Genomic DNA, 19974 nt, shown 5'->3' with positions numbered 1-19974 from the left:
ACTTTGCTTTTTACAAATAATGGCATGATCTGCCTTAGGGCATGGAATTAATGGTTTCTGGCACAAACACAATTGCTAATTTAATCTTTCCTCCTCCTTTTGTAGGGCTTGTGCTGCTTTCTGCCTCAGCACTGAAAGGTGAAAGTCACTTTGTGGGGATTTCAGGTGCTGGTTCAAAGTGTCCCACTGTGCAAGAGCTCCCACCAACGAGGGCTGGGGATCTTGTGATGGTGCCATGCTCAGCTCGTGTGCTTGACAGATTTGGGTTCCTCCTGAGGTGCAGATTTATGGCCTGATTCTTGTCCTGCTCTGATGCAGACAAAGGGAGTGGAACAAATCCTTGCCTCAGCTTTGTAGTGACCTTGTGTCCAATTGACTGTGGTGCAGGGTCGCAGACATCTCTTCATGAAAATCCTTTCCTTAGGATTTTTCCTCCTGAGAAGCTCAGAGGCCTCAGGAACAAAATGTAAACATTGATTATCTGCTGCTGTGGAATGCAACAGGTGCATCTGGGATTGGTCTCGTGTTTGTTTGTAATTAATGGCCAATCACAGTCAGCTGAGCCACAAACCTTTGCTATTCATTCCTTTCTATTCTTAACCAGCCTCCTGAGAGGAAACCTTCTCCTCTATTCTTTTAGTATAGTTTTAATGTAATATATATCATCAAATAATAAATCAGCCTTGTGAAACATGGAGTCAGATCCTCATCTCTTCCCTCACCCTCAGGCCCCTGTGAGCACCATCACAGTGCAGAGCTGCTAAAGCTGCCACTGGGGGAAGGAAATGTTTGTGTGACAAAACAGCTCCAAACTCCTTGGGAAGCAGAGCTGGTGTTCAGTGAATTTCCCTCAGCAGTTCCTGGTGTGTCAAACAACTTCAATCAATCTGTGCCCAGTGCTCCCCCTGTTGCTGCCTGGTTTTCCAGGAGAGCACCACATAAATCATGTCAGAATTTGTGTTCTTTTCTTTCCCCAGGAGCCCTGAAGTGGAAATGCTGCAGGAAAGCAGGAGGTGGGCAAATCAGAGTTAATTCCTTTCCCTGTTTTACAGATGGGGTCGAGGATTCGGTCTCTTGGGTTCCATCTTTGGAAAGGACAGTGCAATAAATCAGTCCAACAGTGTTTTTGGCCTGGTGTTTTATATACTACAAATGCTACTTGGTAAGTATTCATTCACTTCAGAGCCTGCAAGCAGGGCTGTGGGGATGGAGGAGGAGAGCAATATCCATTGCACAATCTGCAGGAAACCAGATAAATGCTTCTGATTTTATATCTTGGGGTTTTTTTTAGCAGCACTCTAATGATACATCTGTCCAAAGGGCTTAAAACCCAACTGATAACAAGAGTAATTGCATTTCCTCCTGATATGCTATTAATAATCCAAGTGTGAAGACAGTTTCAGTGCTGGTATTTTCACTCCAGTAAATTTGGCATTGGATTGCATGGTGGAAAAGAGAGGGAATAAAAATGGAATGGGCAAGTTTTGGAGGAGTAATGGAGAGAGCAGGCAAAAAAGTGCATGAAATATAATTTTATATATTTCTTAGTAACTCTGTGGTTTGCTACAAAGCTGTTAATCCTGACAGAAATAACCTGACCACGAATTTTCCTATAACTCAGGAATATGAGGATGGTTAATCCTACACACACTCCTTATCCTAGGGCTGTCAGACAGAGCCTTAGATACTCCTCTCCAAATACCCAGGTGTTATTTTAACCAGAATTTTGTGTAACTCTTGCTGAGTTTGAATTCAGTTTTGCTCCTCTCCAATACCCAGCTGTTATTTTAACCAGAATTTTGTGGAACTGTTGCTGAGGGGCTCAGTTTGAATTCAGTTTTGCTCCTCTCCAAATACCCAGCTGTTATTTTAACCAGAATTTTGTGTAACTCTTCCTGAGGGGCTCAGTTTGAATTGAGTTTTGCTCCTCTCCAAATACCCACGTGTTATTTTAACCAAAATTTTGTGTAACTCTTGCTGAGGGGCTCAGTTTGAATTCAGTTTTGCTCCTCTCCAATACCTAGGTGTTATTTTAACCAGAATTTTGTGTAACTCTTCCTGAGTGGCTGAATTTGAATTCAGTTTTGCTCCTCTCCAAATACCCAGCTGGCATTTTAACCAGAATTTTGTGTAGCTCTTGCTGAGGGGCTGAGTTTGAATTCAGTTTTGCTCCTCTCCAAATACCCAGGTGTTATTTTAACCAGAATTTTGTGTAACTCTTGCTGAGTGGCTCAGTTTGAATTCAGTTTTGCTCCTCTCCAAATGCCCAGGTGTTATTTTAACCAAAATTTTGTGGAACTCTTGCTGAGTGACTGAATTTGAATTAAGTTTTGCTCGTCTCCAATACCCAGGTGGCATTTTAACCAAAATTTTGTGGAACTCTTGCTGAGTTTGAATTGAGTTTTGCTCCTCTCCAAATACCCAGGTGTTATTTTAACCAGAATTTTGTGTAACTTGCTGAGTGACGGAGTTTGAATTCAGTTTTGCTCCTCTCCAATACCCAGGTGGCATTTTAACCAAAATTTTGTGTAACTCTTCCTGAGGGGCTGAGCTTGAATTCAGTTTTGCTCCTCTCCAATACCCAGGTGGCATTTTAACCAAAATTTTGTGTAACTCTTGCTGAGTTTGAATTCAGTTTTGCTCCTCTCCAAATACCCAGCTGTTATTTTAACCAGAATTTGGTGTAACTCTTGCTGAGTGGCTCAGTTTGAATTGAGCTTTGCTCTGTGTGGAGAGGGGTGAGTGACTTTGTCTCTCTCGTTGCAGGTATGACAGCAAGTGCAGTAGCAGCTCTGATCCTCATGACATCCTCCATAGTGTCTGTAGTAGGGTCCCTGTACTTGGCCTACATCCTGTACTTCGTGCTGAAGGAATTTTGCATTGTCTGCGTGCTCACATATTTGCTGAACTTCATTCTCTTTATCATCAACTACAAACGACTAGTTTATTTGAACGAGGCCTGGAAGAGGCAACTCCAACCCAAACAGGAATAACAAACCCCTGCTGGAACTTTTGACTGACAGTCTGAAGACCCAACTTCCATTAAGTTTATTTTGCAGTAATTTTTTTATTCTCCATATCAGACACTTTTTGCCCCCCTCTTTCCTCCCCCCCCCCCACCACGAGAATCATAATGGAAATTTTGAATGATAAATTTCAAGGGGCCCCAGATAATTTCTCTGTGCTAATCTTCAGTTTCAATGTGGTTGTGAAAGAAAGCTCTATAACAATCAAAGACAAGCTTTAACTTTACTTTGAAGGAGTTTTAGCCACAGCAAAACCTAGACTCTCTCTCTTCCCCCTCCACTTGTGAAGTGGGTAACACTTGCTATAAAATATCCTGTATATAAATTCAGGTATAACAAGATGTGATCATGACATGAAATATTCTAGACTAGCATCACCATATTTAATGTTGCCATGTTTACAGTAAGTGTATTTTTTTTCTTTTTTTTTTCTTTTTTTCTTTTTTTTTTTTTTTTTTTTTAGCTGATGGACTTAGATTTGACTAGGACTTATACTGTAAATAAAATTAGAACTCTTGGTTTCATCCCTGGAGAACTCACTGTCCCATGGGTTTGGTTAGGAGCTGTCAGAGGGTTCAGCTCAGAGTCGACTGACACGATGGAAGAAGTGACCTCTAAAGAACATGGAGTTGCTGCTCTCACAAGAATGATGCTTGGGGTTGGTTCCATTTTTTCTTTTCTTTTTTTTTTCCCTTTTTTTTTTTTTTTTTTTTGTCTCCAGTAACAAAAATGGAATTAAAGCTGAAACCTGAAGTATGTTGATTAAACGACAACCTCATTAATTTCTGTACAGAACAAAAATAGCTTCATGTGGTCAATGAAAAGCTGAATTGCAGACTGGGGGTTGGATGAAGTGTTCTTTGAAAGGACTCCATTTCCAAGCAGAGCTGTTCCATTTGGAGCTGTGCTCAGCCAGCCAGTGTTACTGATGTTTGATGTTCTGTGAATGCTGCAGTATAGAATTGCAATTTGCAGTGGAAACCACTGAGTGAGCAGGATAACCAAGCAGTGCACTGAAAAAGCAGTTCCTTAATTGATCTTGGTCAGGATCTTTGCTTTGTGCTATATTGGGAAATGAACTTTAGGCCTGACACACACACACAGAGAAGATCTCTTGGAAGGGCAACCTGTTTAATGGGATAAGTAAGTCAATGTGCTCCTGAAAATGAAATGTGATATAGTGCTATCATTGCTCTTTCTAAGAACTAATTGGGGAAAAAAAATATTAAACTGCAGATTTAAACAAAGGAACAAAATTGTACACATTGTTTCTGCACTCAGTATTCTAAGGCTGAATGTTAAAAGTGCCTTCTGTCTTCAAATCTTAAACCAAATACTTTGTGTTGAACTTGGCAGGCAGAAGTGTCCTTGCTTTAAAAATGAACAAACAAAATTCTCAGCAAACTTGCTGGGGATAGAAGAGTATTAAGAGATCTGGTTTTAGTTTTTAGACTGAGAAGTGGTAGCAGTATTGTTTTCAGTTTAATTTAAAAGGTTGATGTGATTTGGAAAAGTGAAATATTTGTGTTTCAGACTGTGTGACACCAAAATGTGTGGGTTCAGCTACTTTCTGTAATTGGTGCTGTGCTGCTTTTTGCCCTTGTCAGTTCGAAATATGAACAATTCCAACTGCATACCCATTTATTTAAAGAATAATTTAACTCCTTTTAGCATTTCCATTCTCAAACACGAATGTCAGAGAGACACTTCCATTGTAAGTGATTTTAAACACTAAGGATAAACTTGACTGTGAAACAAGCAGTGTTTCCATAGAGCAAAACAAGGTTGGAGATCAAATTCACAAAATTAATATTGAAATTACTACTGAAGTAATTCTGGTTTGCACCAAGGGTGGAGGTGGAAACTGCTTTTCTGTACAGAGTTGTGTGGTGTGAGTAACATCTGTTGCATGTAACACTAAATGACTTGTCCCTCGTCTGACAGTTTTAGCCAACAATCCATTAAATGAGTTTTGTATTGACCAGAGTATAGTTAAAGCTTGTCTTGATGTTTAGTTGTGTCTCTCAAATGCCTTCCACTTTGATATTGAGGGGAGTGAATGGTGTTGAATTGGTCCCTCAAGGCTTGGCCCTGTTCTCTCCCAAGCCCTGAGGCAGTAGCAGTGTTTAATGTGTTGTATAGATTTTATTTCAGTGCATTCCTGTGATCTACACTAAAGATCTTTTTCTCATCCAAGGAAGAGGTGAACATGTGCTGCCTCCAAGTTGCTCCTGTCTCAGAGCAAGCAGCCTTGGAGACAAGTCTAATCCATGAGTACTTGGTCCAATTCTGGGAAAAAAAAAAGAGGAAAAAAAAGCTCCATCAGCTGAAAGTATTGGTGTTGACTTAACTTCACTGTGTCTTGTGCTTGTTTGTGTGGGCATAGTCTGTTGATTCAGTTTGTTTAGTAAAAATGTTTAGGGCCAGATTTTCAGCAGTCCTTGTTCGTGTGCACATAGGGAGCAAATGGAGCTGGAGTTTGGGCTCTGGGAGAATTTGCAGCCACACTTTTTGTGCACAGCTTTGCAAATCTGATCCTTAATTGTGAACTCTCTTGTCTTGTGTGCTTCCCTTGCAGTTCCTTTTTACTGGAAGTGATTTGCTAGAAATGGGCCCTGATTTCTTCTCGTTCTCTCTCGTGCTTCAGAAATGCAGTTGGCCTGAATAAAGGGCAGAATTATCTTAGCAGGAGAAATCTGGACCTTTCTGCTTCCAGTTCTTTTGACTCTTTCCTTGCTGCTCCCAATGATAGAAACAGCATTTTCCTTCCAGTAAAATGGGTTGTGATTGAAATCAGGAGTGCAGCTGTGCCTCCCTGCCTGCCCCAGCCAAAATGTGGTGGCAAATGTGTGCTTGGTACTGATTTTATCCTTCCAAATCCAAAGGCAAATCCTAAAATGTCTCCAGGATGCAGGAGTCTGGGTAAAGGCAGGTAAATGATATTTGGGCTGGCAAGGGACAGGGGGTTACAGAGATCCTTGTTGTGGTTTCAGCACTCAGGAGGGTGAAAGGGATAAAATTCACAGTACCCAAACAGAGGTTCTGAATCTGGGCTCTTCCTGCCCCTCTTTGGCTCCCTCAGAATCCCAAAATTCCTTTAGGATCATGGAATATTCTGAGTTGGAAATTTCACAGTGAGGGGCAGATTGGAAAGGCAACAAAACCTCATCCCAACCCTGCTTAGGAATTAACCATTCCCGAAATCCTCTTACTGTAAGGTACTTGCTACTCTTTAAGGCCAGGGAGGAAATGAATATTCCTGGAAATTTCTCCCAGTGAAGCATTTGTGACCCTGAGGCCAATGGAACATTGCTGAGCACCTTTGGGCTCTGCAGGGACAGCAGATCTCTGCTGAGGGGGTTTCTGGATGCTGGGGTTGCCATTTTAGTGCTGGTTGGTGAGGTGCTCCAGGCAGTTCTGCTCCTCCTTTATGTGGGCTGAGATCAGAGCTTGGCTTTAAATGCTGTTTTAACTGGTCCAGAAAAGATCCTGAAGTATTCTGTTACCACAAAACTGTGTTAAGCATGGCCTAAATATTATTAGGTGTTTGTTCTGTATAGTCTGTTCCATCAACTATTTATTCCCAGTGCTTTCAAATCCAACACCCATTTAAAAAGGAGTCATTGGGCAGATGTTTCTTTTCTCAAAATAGGCTGAGAGATTCTCTACTGGAGGTTTAGGATTCAATTTTGCTAACAGGTAAAAAAACCATGTAAATATGTACGAATTCTATTTGTTGCACATAACTTTTTTTGGTATAAAAAAAAATAGAAAAAAAAAACCCAACAAAAATAAATGTAGAAATTACCTGTGGATGTCTTGCTGCAATCATTCTTATGCTGCATTCATGCAGTCCAAACATAAGAGCTTGAATGAACCCAACCAGAGGCCTTTTTGGACTCAGTCTGAGCCTTAGAAACTGTTTTTAATGTCAGTACTGTAATTCTGTTTCTAGAAATTGTACCAAGTCGTGTGGTTTTCCCCAAGACCTTGTGTGTGTTTAGCTGTAGAAGGGTTAAAGCACTTGATTCTCCCCAGATCCCATTTTCCCAGTAGAATTCCTGCAGCTTTGTGTCTGCCTGAGCATTGTGTGTAAAGGCTGAGCAGCGTTGACTTGAGGCTTTCAATGTTTACAGTTCTTTAAGCAAAAAAAAGAAACAAAACAAAAAAAAAAAGCCCCAACCTTGTGGTTTTTATCACTTTCTGCTTTATTGGGGCTGCTCAAAGCTGGTCCCACAGACCACAAAATCCCTGGAAAAAGTGTTGGGAGTGTCCCTGGAATCGGGGAGGGGTTTGCTGAGAACAAGCAGGAATTAACCCTCAGATGTGTGCTCAGATTTTGGGGGGCTGAGCTGAGCCCTGCTTTGTAAGGAGTGACAAATGTCAAATCCTCATCTGTGTTTTGGTCAGGTCTGTTGAAATTGAAGAAAATGAGTTTTTAAAGGATGATGAAGTTGAAATGACTTTCAAACGCTGCTAGCTGGCAGTACCATGGTGTGGTTGAACAAATGGCTTTTTATTGTGCATAGAGTTTTATATTCTGGGGGTTTAGTTCTAGAGAAAATCTAGGCCTAGCACGGTGTGAGGAATGCTGTAGTGTTGTTTCTTTTCCCTTAAAAACACAAGAAAAATTGTTGTGGATTCTGCAGTGAACATCTGTGTCCTCACTGTGCTGGGGCAGGGTGGAAGTGCTGTTGGTTCCTCGTGTACCCCCTCTGAAGGGAACAGAATTTGGCCAGCACACGAGAGAAAAGCAAATATTTCCTTTATAGGGTCAGATTTGGTCACTTCCCTGAGGCACTGAGGCACCAGTTTCACCCAGAATCTGTGAATTCCAATAATCAAACTCCAGATTGGAACTTCCCAAATGCTTTGGGCAGCCTCTGCTTTTGTTGTTCTGCTCCTTGTGCTGCTGCTTTTAGGACAGTGCTGGGGAGTCTGATTAACTTAAAACTCAGATTAAATATTCTGAGTTTTGCAAAGTGCTGCTGTGATCCATGCCAGGCTAAAGCCTAAAGGGACAGCACTGCAGCAGCACAGGGATTTATTTACACCTGGCCCTGCCCCTGAGGTTTGGAACAGAATTTCCCTCTGGGCTGCTCTTCCTGTGGTGATACTGAATATGAAGGAAGCCCTCGCACATGGAAGTGGCATTGTTGGGCACAGTTTTGGTACTGTAAAATAAATAGATTTCAAGATGAGTTGAGGTGGTCCCTCCCTGTGTAACATTCCACCTTGCTGCTGGAACAGGAATTCCAAGCTCTCTGTTGGATGTGCTGGGTGCCTCACGCCCTCCTGCTGCTGGGAATGCTCAGGATTTCTCACACATCCATCCTGCCAGGCCAGAGCAGCTGCACAAACTGTGCTCCTCTGCTGTCCTGTGGGCAGTTTGCTGTGATCTCAGTAGTGTTAACTCTTAGGGGAGTTGAACTGGAAAACCTCATTTGCTTTAGAGGGATGTGGTGTTCATTTAGAATAACTTAGGTTTTGTTTTTAAGTTCAGCATTGAGTTGTATCATGTAATATTTGTAATTTTTTTTTGCCATAAACAGATACCTCAGTCAGGATTTCTTAACTTCAGCTCCTGGAAAGTGAATATTTGTTTTCCTGCCTGGAAACAAGAAGCCTCCAGACTTGGCTGAGCAGAGGAAACAAAAGTTTCTGATCTGCTTTGCATCACAGTAACTACTTCAGGTGGACTAGAAATCGCACTGGACTTGCAAGACTTGAATCAGGCATAGAACTTATTTAAACAGAGATTTAATAACGAGTTCAGCATCATCCCCAGCCACTAAACCCTTTGTTTTCATTTTAGGAAGAGGGAATGTGATGATGTTGCAGGAGGAAGACAGCTTGACTCGTTTGCAATCCTCCAGTACCTGTCCCTAAGGACAAAGGCGGCGGCTTTGGGCTGGCGCTGCCGGGTGAAGATTCCCTTCTTGTTACCCAGAACTCGGGTGGTGCCTGCAGAGAAGTTATAAACCACAGACATTTATACAGAATGTACAAACCAGGCTCTGCTGTGAGCTCTTACAGTGCAGGGACTAAATCAGGCCACGTGGAAGGGACCTCTGCACTTTGTTTGCACAGTCAGGGAGCCGTGGATGGGACAGGGCAATGCAGCTGCTGGGCTGGGACAGCACTGGGTGTGCCCAGGGATCAGGGTTCTCAGTGCTGGAGATTGGCTCCACCTTCAGATTGCATGGAGGAAACGGTGGTGACTGCTCACTGTCCTGTGTGCTGTCTGGATCCTTTCTGCCTGTTTTGGTTTTTACAGGAAATTAGAGAAAAGGACTGCAACAGGTTGAGAGCCTGGAACTGCATCTGTGTGTGACCTTGTCTACATTTTCTGAGTCCTTTTTGATGCTGCTTTTCTGGGCACTGCCACCACTGAGCTCTCCAAAGCCTGTCCTGGTGCTCTGCAGGGTATTTTAGTGCTGTTCTCCCTCTCCCTGACTGCTCACCACCCCAAGCCACTGCAGGTGGCATAAGCAGAACAGGTTCATTGTTAGATCTGAGTTGTGATTGTTTCATTGCTGTGAATTAGGGAATTTCCCTTCCTTTGTGACTGCACTTATCTGTTAATAATGGGTGGAGTGGCATGGTGAGCCAGCTGTGTGCCAGTGTGGCATCTGCTCCTCTGCTGCTGAACCTCCACCAAGTAAATTGTGATTATTTCAGGTGCTCTGTTCCCAGGGCAGCTGCAGGTGACACTGGAAGCAAGGGAGATGTCCCTGACAGCTGCCTGAAGCTCTGAATTGAGGGTGGCCAAAACCAGGAGCAGCTGGGTCCTCACAAGCTTCCCCTGTGCACTGTCCCATGCTCCTGGGAGCATCTGTGCAATTCAGCACAGGCAGGACCTTCTCTCTTGGCTCTGGGCATGCTGGATTTTGTGACAAAACCTGGTGAACAGAGAGCCTTTTGTCCCACCCTTCAGCACAGTGTTGGTGTGGCACAAGCACTAAACTCCCAGGGATGATGGAGAGGTTTAGGATATAAATAAAATCTCACCTTGATTGGTCATGAAATCAGCAAAATTCCAGATGAGCTCCCCAACCACGTACTCCTTCCTCTTCTTGTCCAGCACAGAGTGGTACTCCCTGAGCATGGCCTGCTGGTACTCCTCACTGAACATCATGGGGGGGTCCTGCAGCCAGGAGAGAGCTCAGGGCACAAACAATCCCACCCAGAGCCCTCCTGCCCACAGCTCTGGGGCCGCCTCTGCTGCTGTGACCATCAGCAAACACACAGCTCCCAGGGGGAATTCTCCTGGTGTGCCACCCCCTGCATGGGACAGCACCAGGAACCTCCCTTCTCCAGGGTCTGCTTTCATTTCAGCATTTTTAGCACTTCAAGGACAGATTTTGGAGTTCTCTGTAGCAGACAGAGTGAGTGGCAGAGCTCTCTGGTTTTGGTGGAGCAGGATCCCAATCCTGGAGCCTTTTGGGCACAGCCAGGCCCAGGGGTGCCAGCCTCTCCCAGTGCCCATTTTCTGCCTCCAAGAGCTGTTTCCACCACAACACTCACACTGTGCAGCCCAGGCACTGAGTCTGCTCCATATTCACTCTGGATAATGGGTTTGTGGTAGGTTTTGTACCAGTTCTCAAACTGGGCTGTGAGTTGCAGTGGGATCACCTCCAGGTGCCCTGGGTCATGGTACCAGGAGAAGTAGCTGTTCACACAAATCACATCCACGTAGGGAGCCTGCAAAAAACAAGGTGAGAGTGTTCTTCAACCTTCTCTGGTAAATCTAAATCCTCCTTTGGGTTCAATTAATGGAATCCAGGTTTATTACACATAGAATTCATTGTTCCCCCATCACTCAGGCTCTCCAGATATAATCTCTTTCCCAGAAAAAAAGGATAATTTTAATAAGCTAACAGCATTAATTTGGCATTTTTCTTACAGATTAGGAAGTCACAGCAAAGAGTTAGACAAGATCAACACGTTTCATTCTCAGGTTTGTTAGAAGTTTTTTTGTTTCCAAGATGTCTCTGGCTTGCTGGTACATTTAGATGTACTTTTTCTTTTTGAGTATTGGAATGTGATTATCAAGTGAGTGGTCAAATATTTTGACTAGCAACTAAATTTTGTGCATCAATGGTGCAATACTAAGACTAAAGCATTCTGCAAGTTATTTGCCATTTCTACCACATGGACAGTGTGATAAAAGGGCACAAAGCCCCCTCAAAATAAAGTGATGTTGTATGTAACTTGTTCAATGTTCTCTTAACATGTTTTGTAATAAAAGAGAAAAAAAAGTTCTAATATCACATCAGTGTATGAGAGATCTGTTCTCTGGGTGTGTTTGCCTGAGCTCCTCCAGTTGGGCAGAGTGGGAATGGGATATCAAAAGCAGCTTCCTGCTGGGCTCCCTCAAATTTAAAACCATCAGAGGTTTGGGATTTTTTCTGGGGTGGGGAGGAAAAACCTCAGAGTTGCAGCCATTCCTGCTGATTAGAGGATATTAGAGAAGAAATCCAAAGTGTAACCTGGACCAGGGATGTGTGGCAGCACCAACTCACCTGCTAGAGGTGATTATTGTACAAGGATCTACCCTGGAAACAAATACAGGTGTTAAAAATCCTCGGTCCATGCTATGAAAGGCCCCAAAATCCAAGGAAAGTGCATTTTGATTATTTATCCAGCTCCAGGGCTTTAATTGTGGAGCTGGAGGAGCTTTTAGATTATTCAACACAAAGAGACATCTGCCAAAGAAGATCTAGAGCAGTTGAAAGCAGGAATTAAAGCAAAGCTTCCTTCCTTTAGACTTCCACAAGGGTTGTGAGCATTTTAAAGAGGTTTAAGCTTTGGCTTAATTGCAAGTGCAAATCCTGAGCATTAGTAAACAGAATCAATGGCATAGCAAAGCATGACAATATTAATGGAATCCAGGGCCATAATCCTGCACACAAAGAATTGTTCTCTCTTACAGATTTTTTTTTTTTTTTAGCTGAGCTATGACTATAGGATAAGGTGATTTCTACTAGAAACAAAAATGTAATTTTTTTTAGCCTTTCCCTGCTAAATATCTCCAGTAAATTTAGACAGGAATGGGGGCAAAGGAATATAAGAGAAGGAAATTTAATGTATGAATTAAAAAAAAAAAAAGAAAGAAAGAAAAAGCTAGAAAATAAAGCAAACTTACACCACGATCAAGAGCGTAATTAGCATCTGTCACAAAGGTGACGGGTCTGGAGGGGTCGAGGGCTTTAGTGTGAGCTATCACTGTCCTGTGTGCAAAGAGTAAAGCAAGAGTTCAACAACAGCATGGAGCAGCACAGCCCCCTCTCCCCTCTGTGTCCCTCCACCCCACAGACTGAGCTGCTCTGGATTTGAGTGAAATAAAGAGAATATCTGTCACCAAGGGCCACCTGAGAAGGAGCAGAGTGAAGCACACCAAGCACAGGCACCTGGGCGGTGCCAGCAGCTCAGGAGGTGGAGGGACAGTTGAGTTTGAGGACAAAACTGTAAAAAGGTCAATGGGAAGTCTCTGAACAGCTCCTGGTTGTGTTCCTGAGGCCCTGTGCCACAGTTGGATGTTTCTGAGGAAACCCTGAGTGAGGGAGATGGGGCAGAACGGGAGAGTTGAGCTCTGCTGCTGGCCTGGCATTGCAGGAGGGCGGTGGAACAGCCTGAAGGATCAAACTTGACAGTTCTCTCTTAATGCACCTCAGCTGCAGGGACACTCTGCTGCCCATTACAGCAGCCTCTGGGCCATGCAAAGCTTAAATCTCTTTAGAAACAAACCAAGGGGGCTGCAGGGACTCAAAGCAGTGCCTTTGAAGTGGGAAGCCACAGGACAAATAAGCAGCCCTGACTGCAGAACCTTGTGTTCACAGTGAAAGGCCAGTTATTTTACAGCTTTGCTGGAAATCTCAAAGGATTCAGCAATCACCTTCCAGTGCTAACAAGGAACATTCCATTCTCACCAGGTCTGGTTTTACTCAACCCTCAGCTCAAGAAGAGATGCTCAAACCAAGTGGACTCCTGGGAATTTTGTGCAGTCTTGGTGGCTCTGAACCAACACGTTGGAACAGTTCTGAGCATCAGTTCCACACATGCAGCAGTTCCATTTTAGTTTGAAGTTTCCATTTTAGTTTGCATCCACAGGTTCAGCTCCAGTGTTCCCAAAAAATGCCAACCCTCCCTTTACTACCTCTCTGTGCCATCCCAAAGGAAGAAGAGGCATCACCTGCCACGAGATGAGGAGCAGAGGCACTCACTTGAAGTAGTGAGCAGCTGGGGGCAGCTCTGAGGCCGGCTCGTTGGCCACTGACCACATGACCACGGAGGGCCTGTTCTTATCCCTGCGCACCAGCTCCTCCATCACTGCCAGGTGGTGCTGCAGGGACCTGTTCCCAAAGCTCTCCCTGCAAAACAGAAGGAGGTGAGGGTGTGAAATGCATCCATTTCCCTGGGAAAATCCAGAAAACTCAGCATGGCAGAGCTGAGGATGGCTGTCACTACAGGACACAACACAAGCTCAGGCCGCTGCTCTCCAGGTGAAGAAAAAAAGGGAAGATTATTTTCTGACCCCAACATTTATAGTTTTCCAAAAGTGACAGTGGATTGGAAGGTGACAGTGCCACCTCTCCAATGACACTGGATAAACTAACAGTCCATCAAATTTCTTCTCCTCCATAAAGGAACTCAAAACAAGGAGTGATTTACAGGAAGCGTGTGAGAAAGTTTGCTACAAAAATGTCAAATCAGAAAGCTTAAAAAATCTTAAAAAATGAAAGTGACAGATGGCTTCTACCCTGTTTCCCCAAAGTTCACTGCACAGTTCAGGGCCATGGTTTGGGCTCATTAATGGAGCCATGTGGCAAAATGTGGCAAAGTGCCCTCATCATGAGGCATTGCCCAACACCCTGAGGCACCACGGTGGCGCAAGGGGACATTTCCACACAGAGCAAAGTACTCCCACTATCAGCACTGAGCACAGCAGTGTAACAGCAGTAAAGGGACCCTTGGGAGCAGCTGGGAGGGGAGCAGAGGGGCGAGGGCAGGGTGGGCTGGCAGCTCTTACGGCAGTTTGATGCCCACCCCCGGGCTCTCGTCGATGACGGCGATGCCGTAGGCGTCACACAGGTCCATGATCTCCTCGGCGTACGGGTAGTGGCTGGTGCGGAACGAGTTGGCGCCCAGCCAGCGCAGCAGGTTGAAATCCTTCACAATCAGGGGCCAGTCCAGGCCTTTGCCACGGATCTGGGGAGAAAAAAGCAACCAGCCCTTGTGAACAGAGCTCCCCTGCTTGATCCGGGGGTGGGGAACCCAACAGCCGCTGCCACAGTCAGAGGGGTTTGGTTGGAGGGGACCTTAAAGCTGTTATCATTCCACCCCTGCCATGGCTGCTCCAAGCCCTGTCCAACTGGGGCAGCCACAGCTTCTCTGTGCAACCTGTGCCAGGACCTCACATCAGACTGTCTGTCAGCACGTCTGGCTGACAGCTGGGACATGCTTCAGTGTCTCCAGCAGCACATCCATGTGCCCTGAGGGATGGCAGGACCAGACACAGTGTGGGTGTCCCCTTAGTGCTCAGCCTGGGAGGAGGGTGTGAGAGGGCAGGGGAGGCAGCACAGGTGCCACGTGGGCAGCAGTGTGAGCTGAGGTGGCCCTGGGTGTCACACTCACATCCGCATCCTCGTGCTTGTTGACCCCGTGGAAGTAGAAGGGGCGGCCGTTGATGAGGAACTGGCTGCTGGTGACGTGCACGGTGCGGATGCCCACGGGCAGCGTGTACACGTCCTCCAGCAGGGCCCCGTCCAGCTGGGCCTGCATCCTCACCTGTGTGGGAGGCAGGAACAGGAGGGACCCTCACAGGGATGCCCAGGGCTCCCTCTCCTGTGTGGGAGGGAGATTCTGGCCCCACATCCCTTCCCAGCCCTCAGCACACAGCCTGCTCCTCACTGCTGCTGGGGGGCAGCTGGGTCTGACTGAACAAAAATACAAATGGAAGCTGAAGGATAAAGAATGAGCCCCTGGATGACCCTTTTTGTTCATCCCAAAATCTTCAGTGTCTTTTCCCCATGCCATCCCCACAGACCATTTCTATGCCCTGATGCCAAGGCAATGACTGCCACATCACCTGCTCCCAGGTGTGACCCTGATTTCCTGGAAACTCAGAGCAGCTCATCCTCCCTGATTTCTGCACCTGAGCATCAGAGCAGCTCATCCTCCCTCATTCCTGCACCTGAACACCAGAGCAGCTCATCCTCCCTCATTTCTGCACCTGAGCATCAGAGCAGCTCATCCTCCCTGATTTCTGCACCTGAGCATCACAGCAGCTCATCCTCCCTCATTTCTGCACCTGAACACCAGAGCAGCTCGTCCTCCCTCATTTCTGCACCTGAGCATCACCACTGCCCTGAACCCCCACAGGATGTCCCAGGCTCCAGCTGTTAACTCCTCATCTCCCCAGAGGGGATGGATGGACCCTCAGTCAGCAGCTCAGAGCACACTCCAGAAATGCCCTTCTCCCTCCCAACCCCTTCAGAAGCTGCCAAAGCTTGATTTGATTAGTGCTTAATTAGCAGAGCCACCCTGGTCACACACACAGGCAGTGCCTTAACCCCATTAACCACACCCAGAGAGGAGGAAATGCCACGTTACCTCCAAGGAGTACAGGTACCCAGGGTTCTCGTGCATCAGGTAAGGCCACCAGAGGTTGGGGTTGAGGACTTTGAGCTCTCCCTCTGGGCCATCACCTGTGGCCACCACCTTCCCCTCCTGGTCACGCAAACTCAGGGACAAGGAACTGTCAGTGCTGCCAACCACCGACACCTGGTACTGCACCCTGGCTGGCTCAGAGGAAACACAAAACAATCAGAGCCTGCAGGAGACAGCTCAGCCTTGTTTCCTCCACTAGGAAACAAATTCAATCAGACCAGAGCAGGATGTTCTCCCTGCTGCCCTTGGCACCTCCATGTGGAGCCTGAGGGAGCTCAGTGCACCTACCCAGACTGTCTGATGAGATGGTTGTCACAGTGATGTCGTCGATGTAGGCAGCAGGAGTGGTGTACAGCACAACGGGGCGGTGGATCCCAGCATAATTAAAGAAATCAAACTTGGTGTTCTGCACAAAATAGTTCTTGGGGTACCTGGGTGAGCAAGACAGGAGCAAGGCTGCATTACACTTCACCAGACAGCTGAAGGCAGTGCAAAATAATCATGTAAAATATCTGTATGACAGGCTGGACCTGTCTGTCAGCTGCTACACTGAAGGATTTTGCAGTTAACAAAAGTTAAAAAAGATCTTCATCCTTCAGGAGAGCTGGTACTTGCAGCTCCCAGCTGAATCCAAGCTTCTCAATCCTGCCCTGGATTCAGCTTGGCAAATCACCCAATCTGGGCACAAACCAGATGCAATAACTCACTGCTGATTCAGCACAGCTCCACTGACAAATCCACCATAAAGACAACCCCACAGAGGGATTTCTGAACCAGCACCTGAACAAACTGCCCCTGTCCCACCCCTGGGATGATCCCAGCAGTACAACAGCCCAGCACTCACCTGGATTTGTCAGCCATGTACTGGATGGAGCCCGGGGGCAGCGTGTGGGGGCTCAGGGTGTTGTTGAGGGCCACAGTGATGCGGCACAGGGAGCCCGGGCTGCCCTGCACCACGCTGCTGATGTCAGCCTCAAAGGGCAGGTGCCCCCCTTCGTGCTCCACCACCTGCACCCCGTTCACCCACTGCGAGGAAAGACACAAAAAAAATGGGTTAGTGGGATTTTGGGGTCAGCAGAGCACGGGGAAGGGAAGCCCAGTTAGGAGGAACAACTGGGTTCTTGATCCTCAAAGGATCTTTGTGGGATCAGCCTTGACCTTTGAGGGATTCCCTTTGCTGGGAGCTGTGTCTGGGTCACATCAAGTGTCACTGAGGGACACGGTGTCACAGACATGTCTTATGAAAAATCCTTTCCTTAGGATTTTTCCTTCTGAGAAGCTGCGAGGCCTCAGGAACAAAATGTAAACATTGATTATCTGCTGCTGTGGAATGCAACAGGTGCATCTGTGATTGGTCTCATGTGGTTGTTTCTAATTAATGGCCAATCACAGCCCAGCTGTCCGGACTGTCTCAGTCAGTCACAAGATTTTGTTATCATTCTTTTCCTATTCTTAGCCAGCCTTCTGATGAAATCCTTTCTTCTATTCTTTTAGTACAGTTATAATATAATATATTAAATATAATTTAATATAACTTAATATATTACATTAATACATTTAATATAATTTAATATATATAATAATATACAGAAAAACTATACCAATAGTTTATATATATATTATTATATATATAATATATAAATATATGCTATATTTTATATAAATATATATAAAAATATATATTTATATATATTTCACATATTATAAATATATTATTCTATATTTATATATAAATATATTTTTATATAAATATAAAAATATTGTTTTATATTTATATATAGATATATATTTATATATAAATATAAAATAATAAACCAGCTTTCTGAAATATGGAGACAACATTCTCATCTCTTCCCTCATCCTAAGACCCGTGTGAACTCCATCACAACACAGTGTGGGGCAGATCCATCAATCAGGAAATGTTTAATTACCAATCCCAAAACTGCAGATGGGATTGGTAACTAAATTAATGGGGCAGATCCATCAATCAGGAAACGTTTAATTGCCAACCCCAAAACTGCAGGATCAGAGAAACTGGAATTCATTCTCGCTTGGGGAAAACCAGGCACGAGCTCAGCAGGGGATGCCAAACAGAAGCAGGGATGGATTTGCTGAACAAACCATGAAACCGCCTTTAGTCCAGCCTGATTTAGGAAGCAATAACTGTCCCCAGTTTAGGGCCGATGCCCGAGGCACGTACCACGATGCTGTAGTAGTGGGCGCTGCCGAAGCGCAGCACCACCCTGGGGGCGGGCTGGCCCTGCAGCCAGCGCAGGGGCAGCAGCACCTCCTTCTCGTACCACACCCAGCCGATGTAATTCTCCAGGCTGGGGTCCTGCGTGATGTCGTTGAAGCTGGCAGGCACCGGCATGTCGATCACAGGCCCGCTCTGGCAGGAATTGCATGGGAAAAGAAGGAACAGAGAGGTTAAAAAGAGGAATTTTACTACTGGAGGTGTCCCCTTCCAGTGACAGCCCTGCAGTGCCTTTGCCAAGGGGAAATACTTGGGAAAAGCTGTTTAAAAACTGCTGAGATCTCTCACAGCTCCTATACAAGCCCTGATTAGCACCAGGCACAGGAACCTCCCTGTTCCTACAGGAAACAGCTGCTCCTTTCTTTTCCCCTCCTGCTGTACAATGAAATGTTTTCATTAATGGCCCTGGCATCACGGAATCACAGAAGTGAAAAACCCAAACCCAGGTTGTTGTTTCAGTGCAAATTTTTCCTTCACAGCTCCAGAGCAATGTGGGGGTTGTGGTGCTGTTTGTCAGCTAAGAGCTGTAGTAAATGTGTAACAAAATAATAGATATTTTGGGCATTTATGGGTATTTTGGGATATTTTTCTCTCCATCGAAACTGTTTGGGATCAACCCAGCCTTTCTCACTGCATGAAACAACAGAGATTCCTTGGGATTACAACAGAATCCATTCAGTTGCTTATTCCAACATGAAGATTAGAGAGAGGCAGTGTTACAATATATTGAATATTGACGAATCCAGATGCTATTGACAAACAGAGCTGTTCATTTTCAGCACTTTCTGCACTCAGGACGTTGCACAAAGGAGTTCTGCAGCTTCTCCTTTCCTGAGGAAGCCTCAGGAAATGGAATGAGGAAGGTCTGGGCAGCCAGGGTGGGCATCATGTGCGTGGCTGACTCAGCACTGGCACTGCAGAGAGCCCAGTGCCCTCATCAGAAAATCCTAGTGGGAAAATCCTTGGGTGGGCAAGAGGATTTTCTATATCTGATGCAGGAAAACCCTTATCTGTGTTGGCCAGAACCTGTGAGTCCTTCAGGGAGATTCTCTGAGCTCTAAACCAGGTTGAGTGCACTCATCTAAGCCTCTCTTTGAAGGGACACAGCTCAGGATTCCTCTCCTCTGCAAAGCTTCCAGCAGCACAGTGCCCTTCAGCTCTTCTCTCCTTCCACAATCCAGCCACAAAACCGGCCAAAAGGCTAAAACCAGAAATAATGAACGACTTATCCATTTTATGCATAAAATCCCTGACTCCTTTCTGTCAGGCAATGCAGTTATTTCCAAGCACACCTCAGTCACACCAAAACTTTTCTACCAGCACTCTGAAACTTCGGAATAAACAATTCCCAGTGCCTTTCCAGGCACAATTTGTGCTGATTCTGTGCTGCTGGAAGCTCAGCGCTGTGCAAGGCTCCTGGAGGTGAATGGGGCTCATTCAAAGGGTGTTTGCCTTCGGAGCAGCACCAGGGGCATCATTAGGGGCTGCTAATTAGGAAATGCCTCAAAAACAGGGCAGGGTCAGCACCGTGAGGAGAACGGCAGCCCGGTGGGGAAGAAGGCATGGAAAGAGGAAAAGAGGAAGAAAGAAGAGGAGCCCCTGCAGCGGGCCGGAGCCCGGTTCTGAGGGGAAGGAGCGCAGCCCGTGCCCGGGGAAGGGCAGCGCCCGCCCTGCTCCCCGCTACCTGCCGGAGCGGCCGCCGGTACCAGCGCTGCGCGAACCCGGCGTCCCTGCCCGGAGACAGATCGGCGCGGAAGCTCCAGAGGCCGCCGAGCTCCCTGCGCTCGCGGGAGGGGGTGTCCCGGGGCTGCAGCATCCCGGCGGGACCGGCCGCCAGCCCCGGGAGGAACAGCAGCAGCACCGGCAGCATGGGCAGCGTGCACGGACCGGCCGTGCCGCCGCCTGCGCCCGCCTGCGCCATCTTGGCTGTGGGCGGGACCCGCTGACGGAGGGGCGGGGCTGAGGGAGAGGGGCGGGGCCTTGGCTGAGGGGCTCCCGATCCCCGTCGCGATCTTGATCTCT

General features: G+C 46.2%; 2 protein-coding genes across 2 annotated transcripts in view; one reads left to right on the top strand and one right to left on the bottom strand.

The window, feature by feature from the left end:
- The window catches only part of VKORC1L1 (vitamin K epoxide reductase complex subunit 1 like 1), a 22024-nt gene extending 10725 nt beyond the window's left edge, over window positions 1-11299 (top strand). Inside the window, exons 2-3 of the mRNA XM_074557276.1 lie at window positions 1053-1162; window positions 2767-11299. Of these exons, the coding sequence (XP_074413377.1) occupies window positions 1053-1162; window positions 2767-2993 (337 nt within the window). The 3' untranslated portion in view covers window positions 2994-11299. The remainder of the gene's footprint in view (window positions 1-1052; window positions 1163-2766) is intronic.
- On the bottom strand, window positions 3107-19904 carry GUSB (glucuronidase beta). The gene is made up of 12 exons (XM_074557275.1): window positions 19637-19904; window positions 17899-18087; window positions 16543-16724; window positions 15987-16129; window positions 15642-15829; window positions 14664-14816; window positions 14059-14237; window positions 13253-13399; window positions 12175-12259; window positions 10554-10730; window positions 10038-10173; window positions 3107-8990 (listed from the first exon to the last, which is right to left on the bottom strand). Exons 1-12 carry the CDS (start codon window positions 19871-19873, stop codon window positions 8833-8835), a joined length of 1974 nt encoding a protein of 657 aa, XP_074413376.1. The 5' UTR covers window positions 19874-19904; the 3' UTR covers window positions 3107-8832.
- Between the last annotated feature and the right edge of the window lie 70 nt (window positions 19905-19974).

This window comes from Zonotrichia albicollis, chromosome 22 (assembly GCF_047830755.1).
Source record: "Zonotrichia albicollis isolate bZonAlb1 chromosome 22, bZonAlb1.hap1, whole genome shotgun sequence".
Classification (NCBI taxonomy): Eukaryota; Metazoa; Chordata; class Aves; order Passeriformes; family Passerellidae; genus Zonotrichia; species Zonotrichia albicollis.
This window is presented reverse-complemented; position numbering and strand designations above follow the sequence as displayed.

Coding starts and splice junctions, on each gene's coding strand:
- GUSB (XM_074557275.1), bottom strand. CDS start 19,873: ATGGCGCAGGCGGGCGCAGGCGGCGGCACGGCCGGTCCGTGCACGCTG. Junction 15,830..15,986: donor CATCTCATCAGACAGTCTGG/GTAGGTGCACTG, acceptor CCTCTGAGCCAG/CCAGGGTGCAGTACCAGGTG. Junction 10,731..12,174: donor ATTACGCTCTTGATCGTGGT/GTAAGTTTGCTT, acceptor TGTTTTTTGCAG/GCTCCCTACGTGGATGTGAT.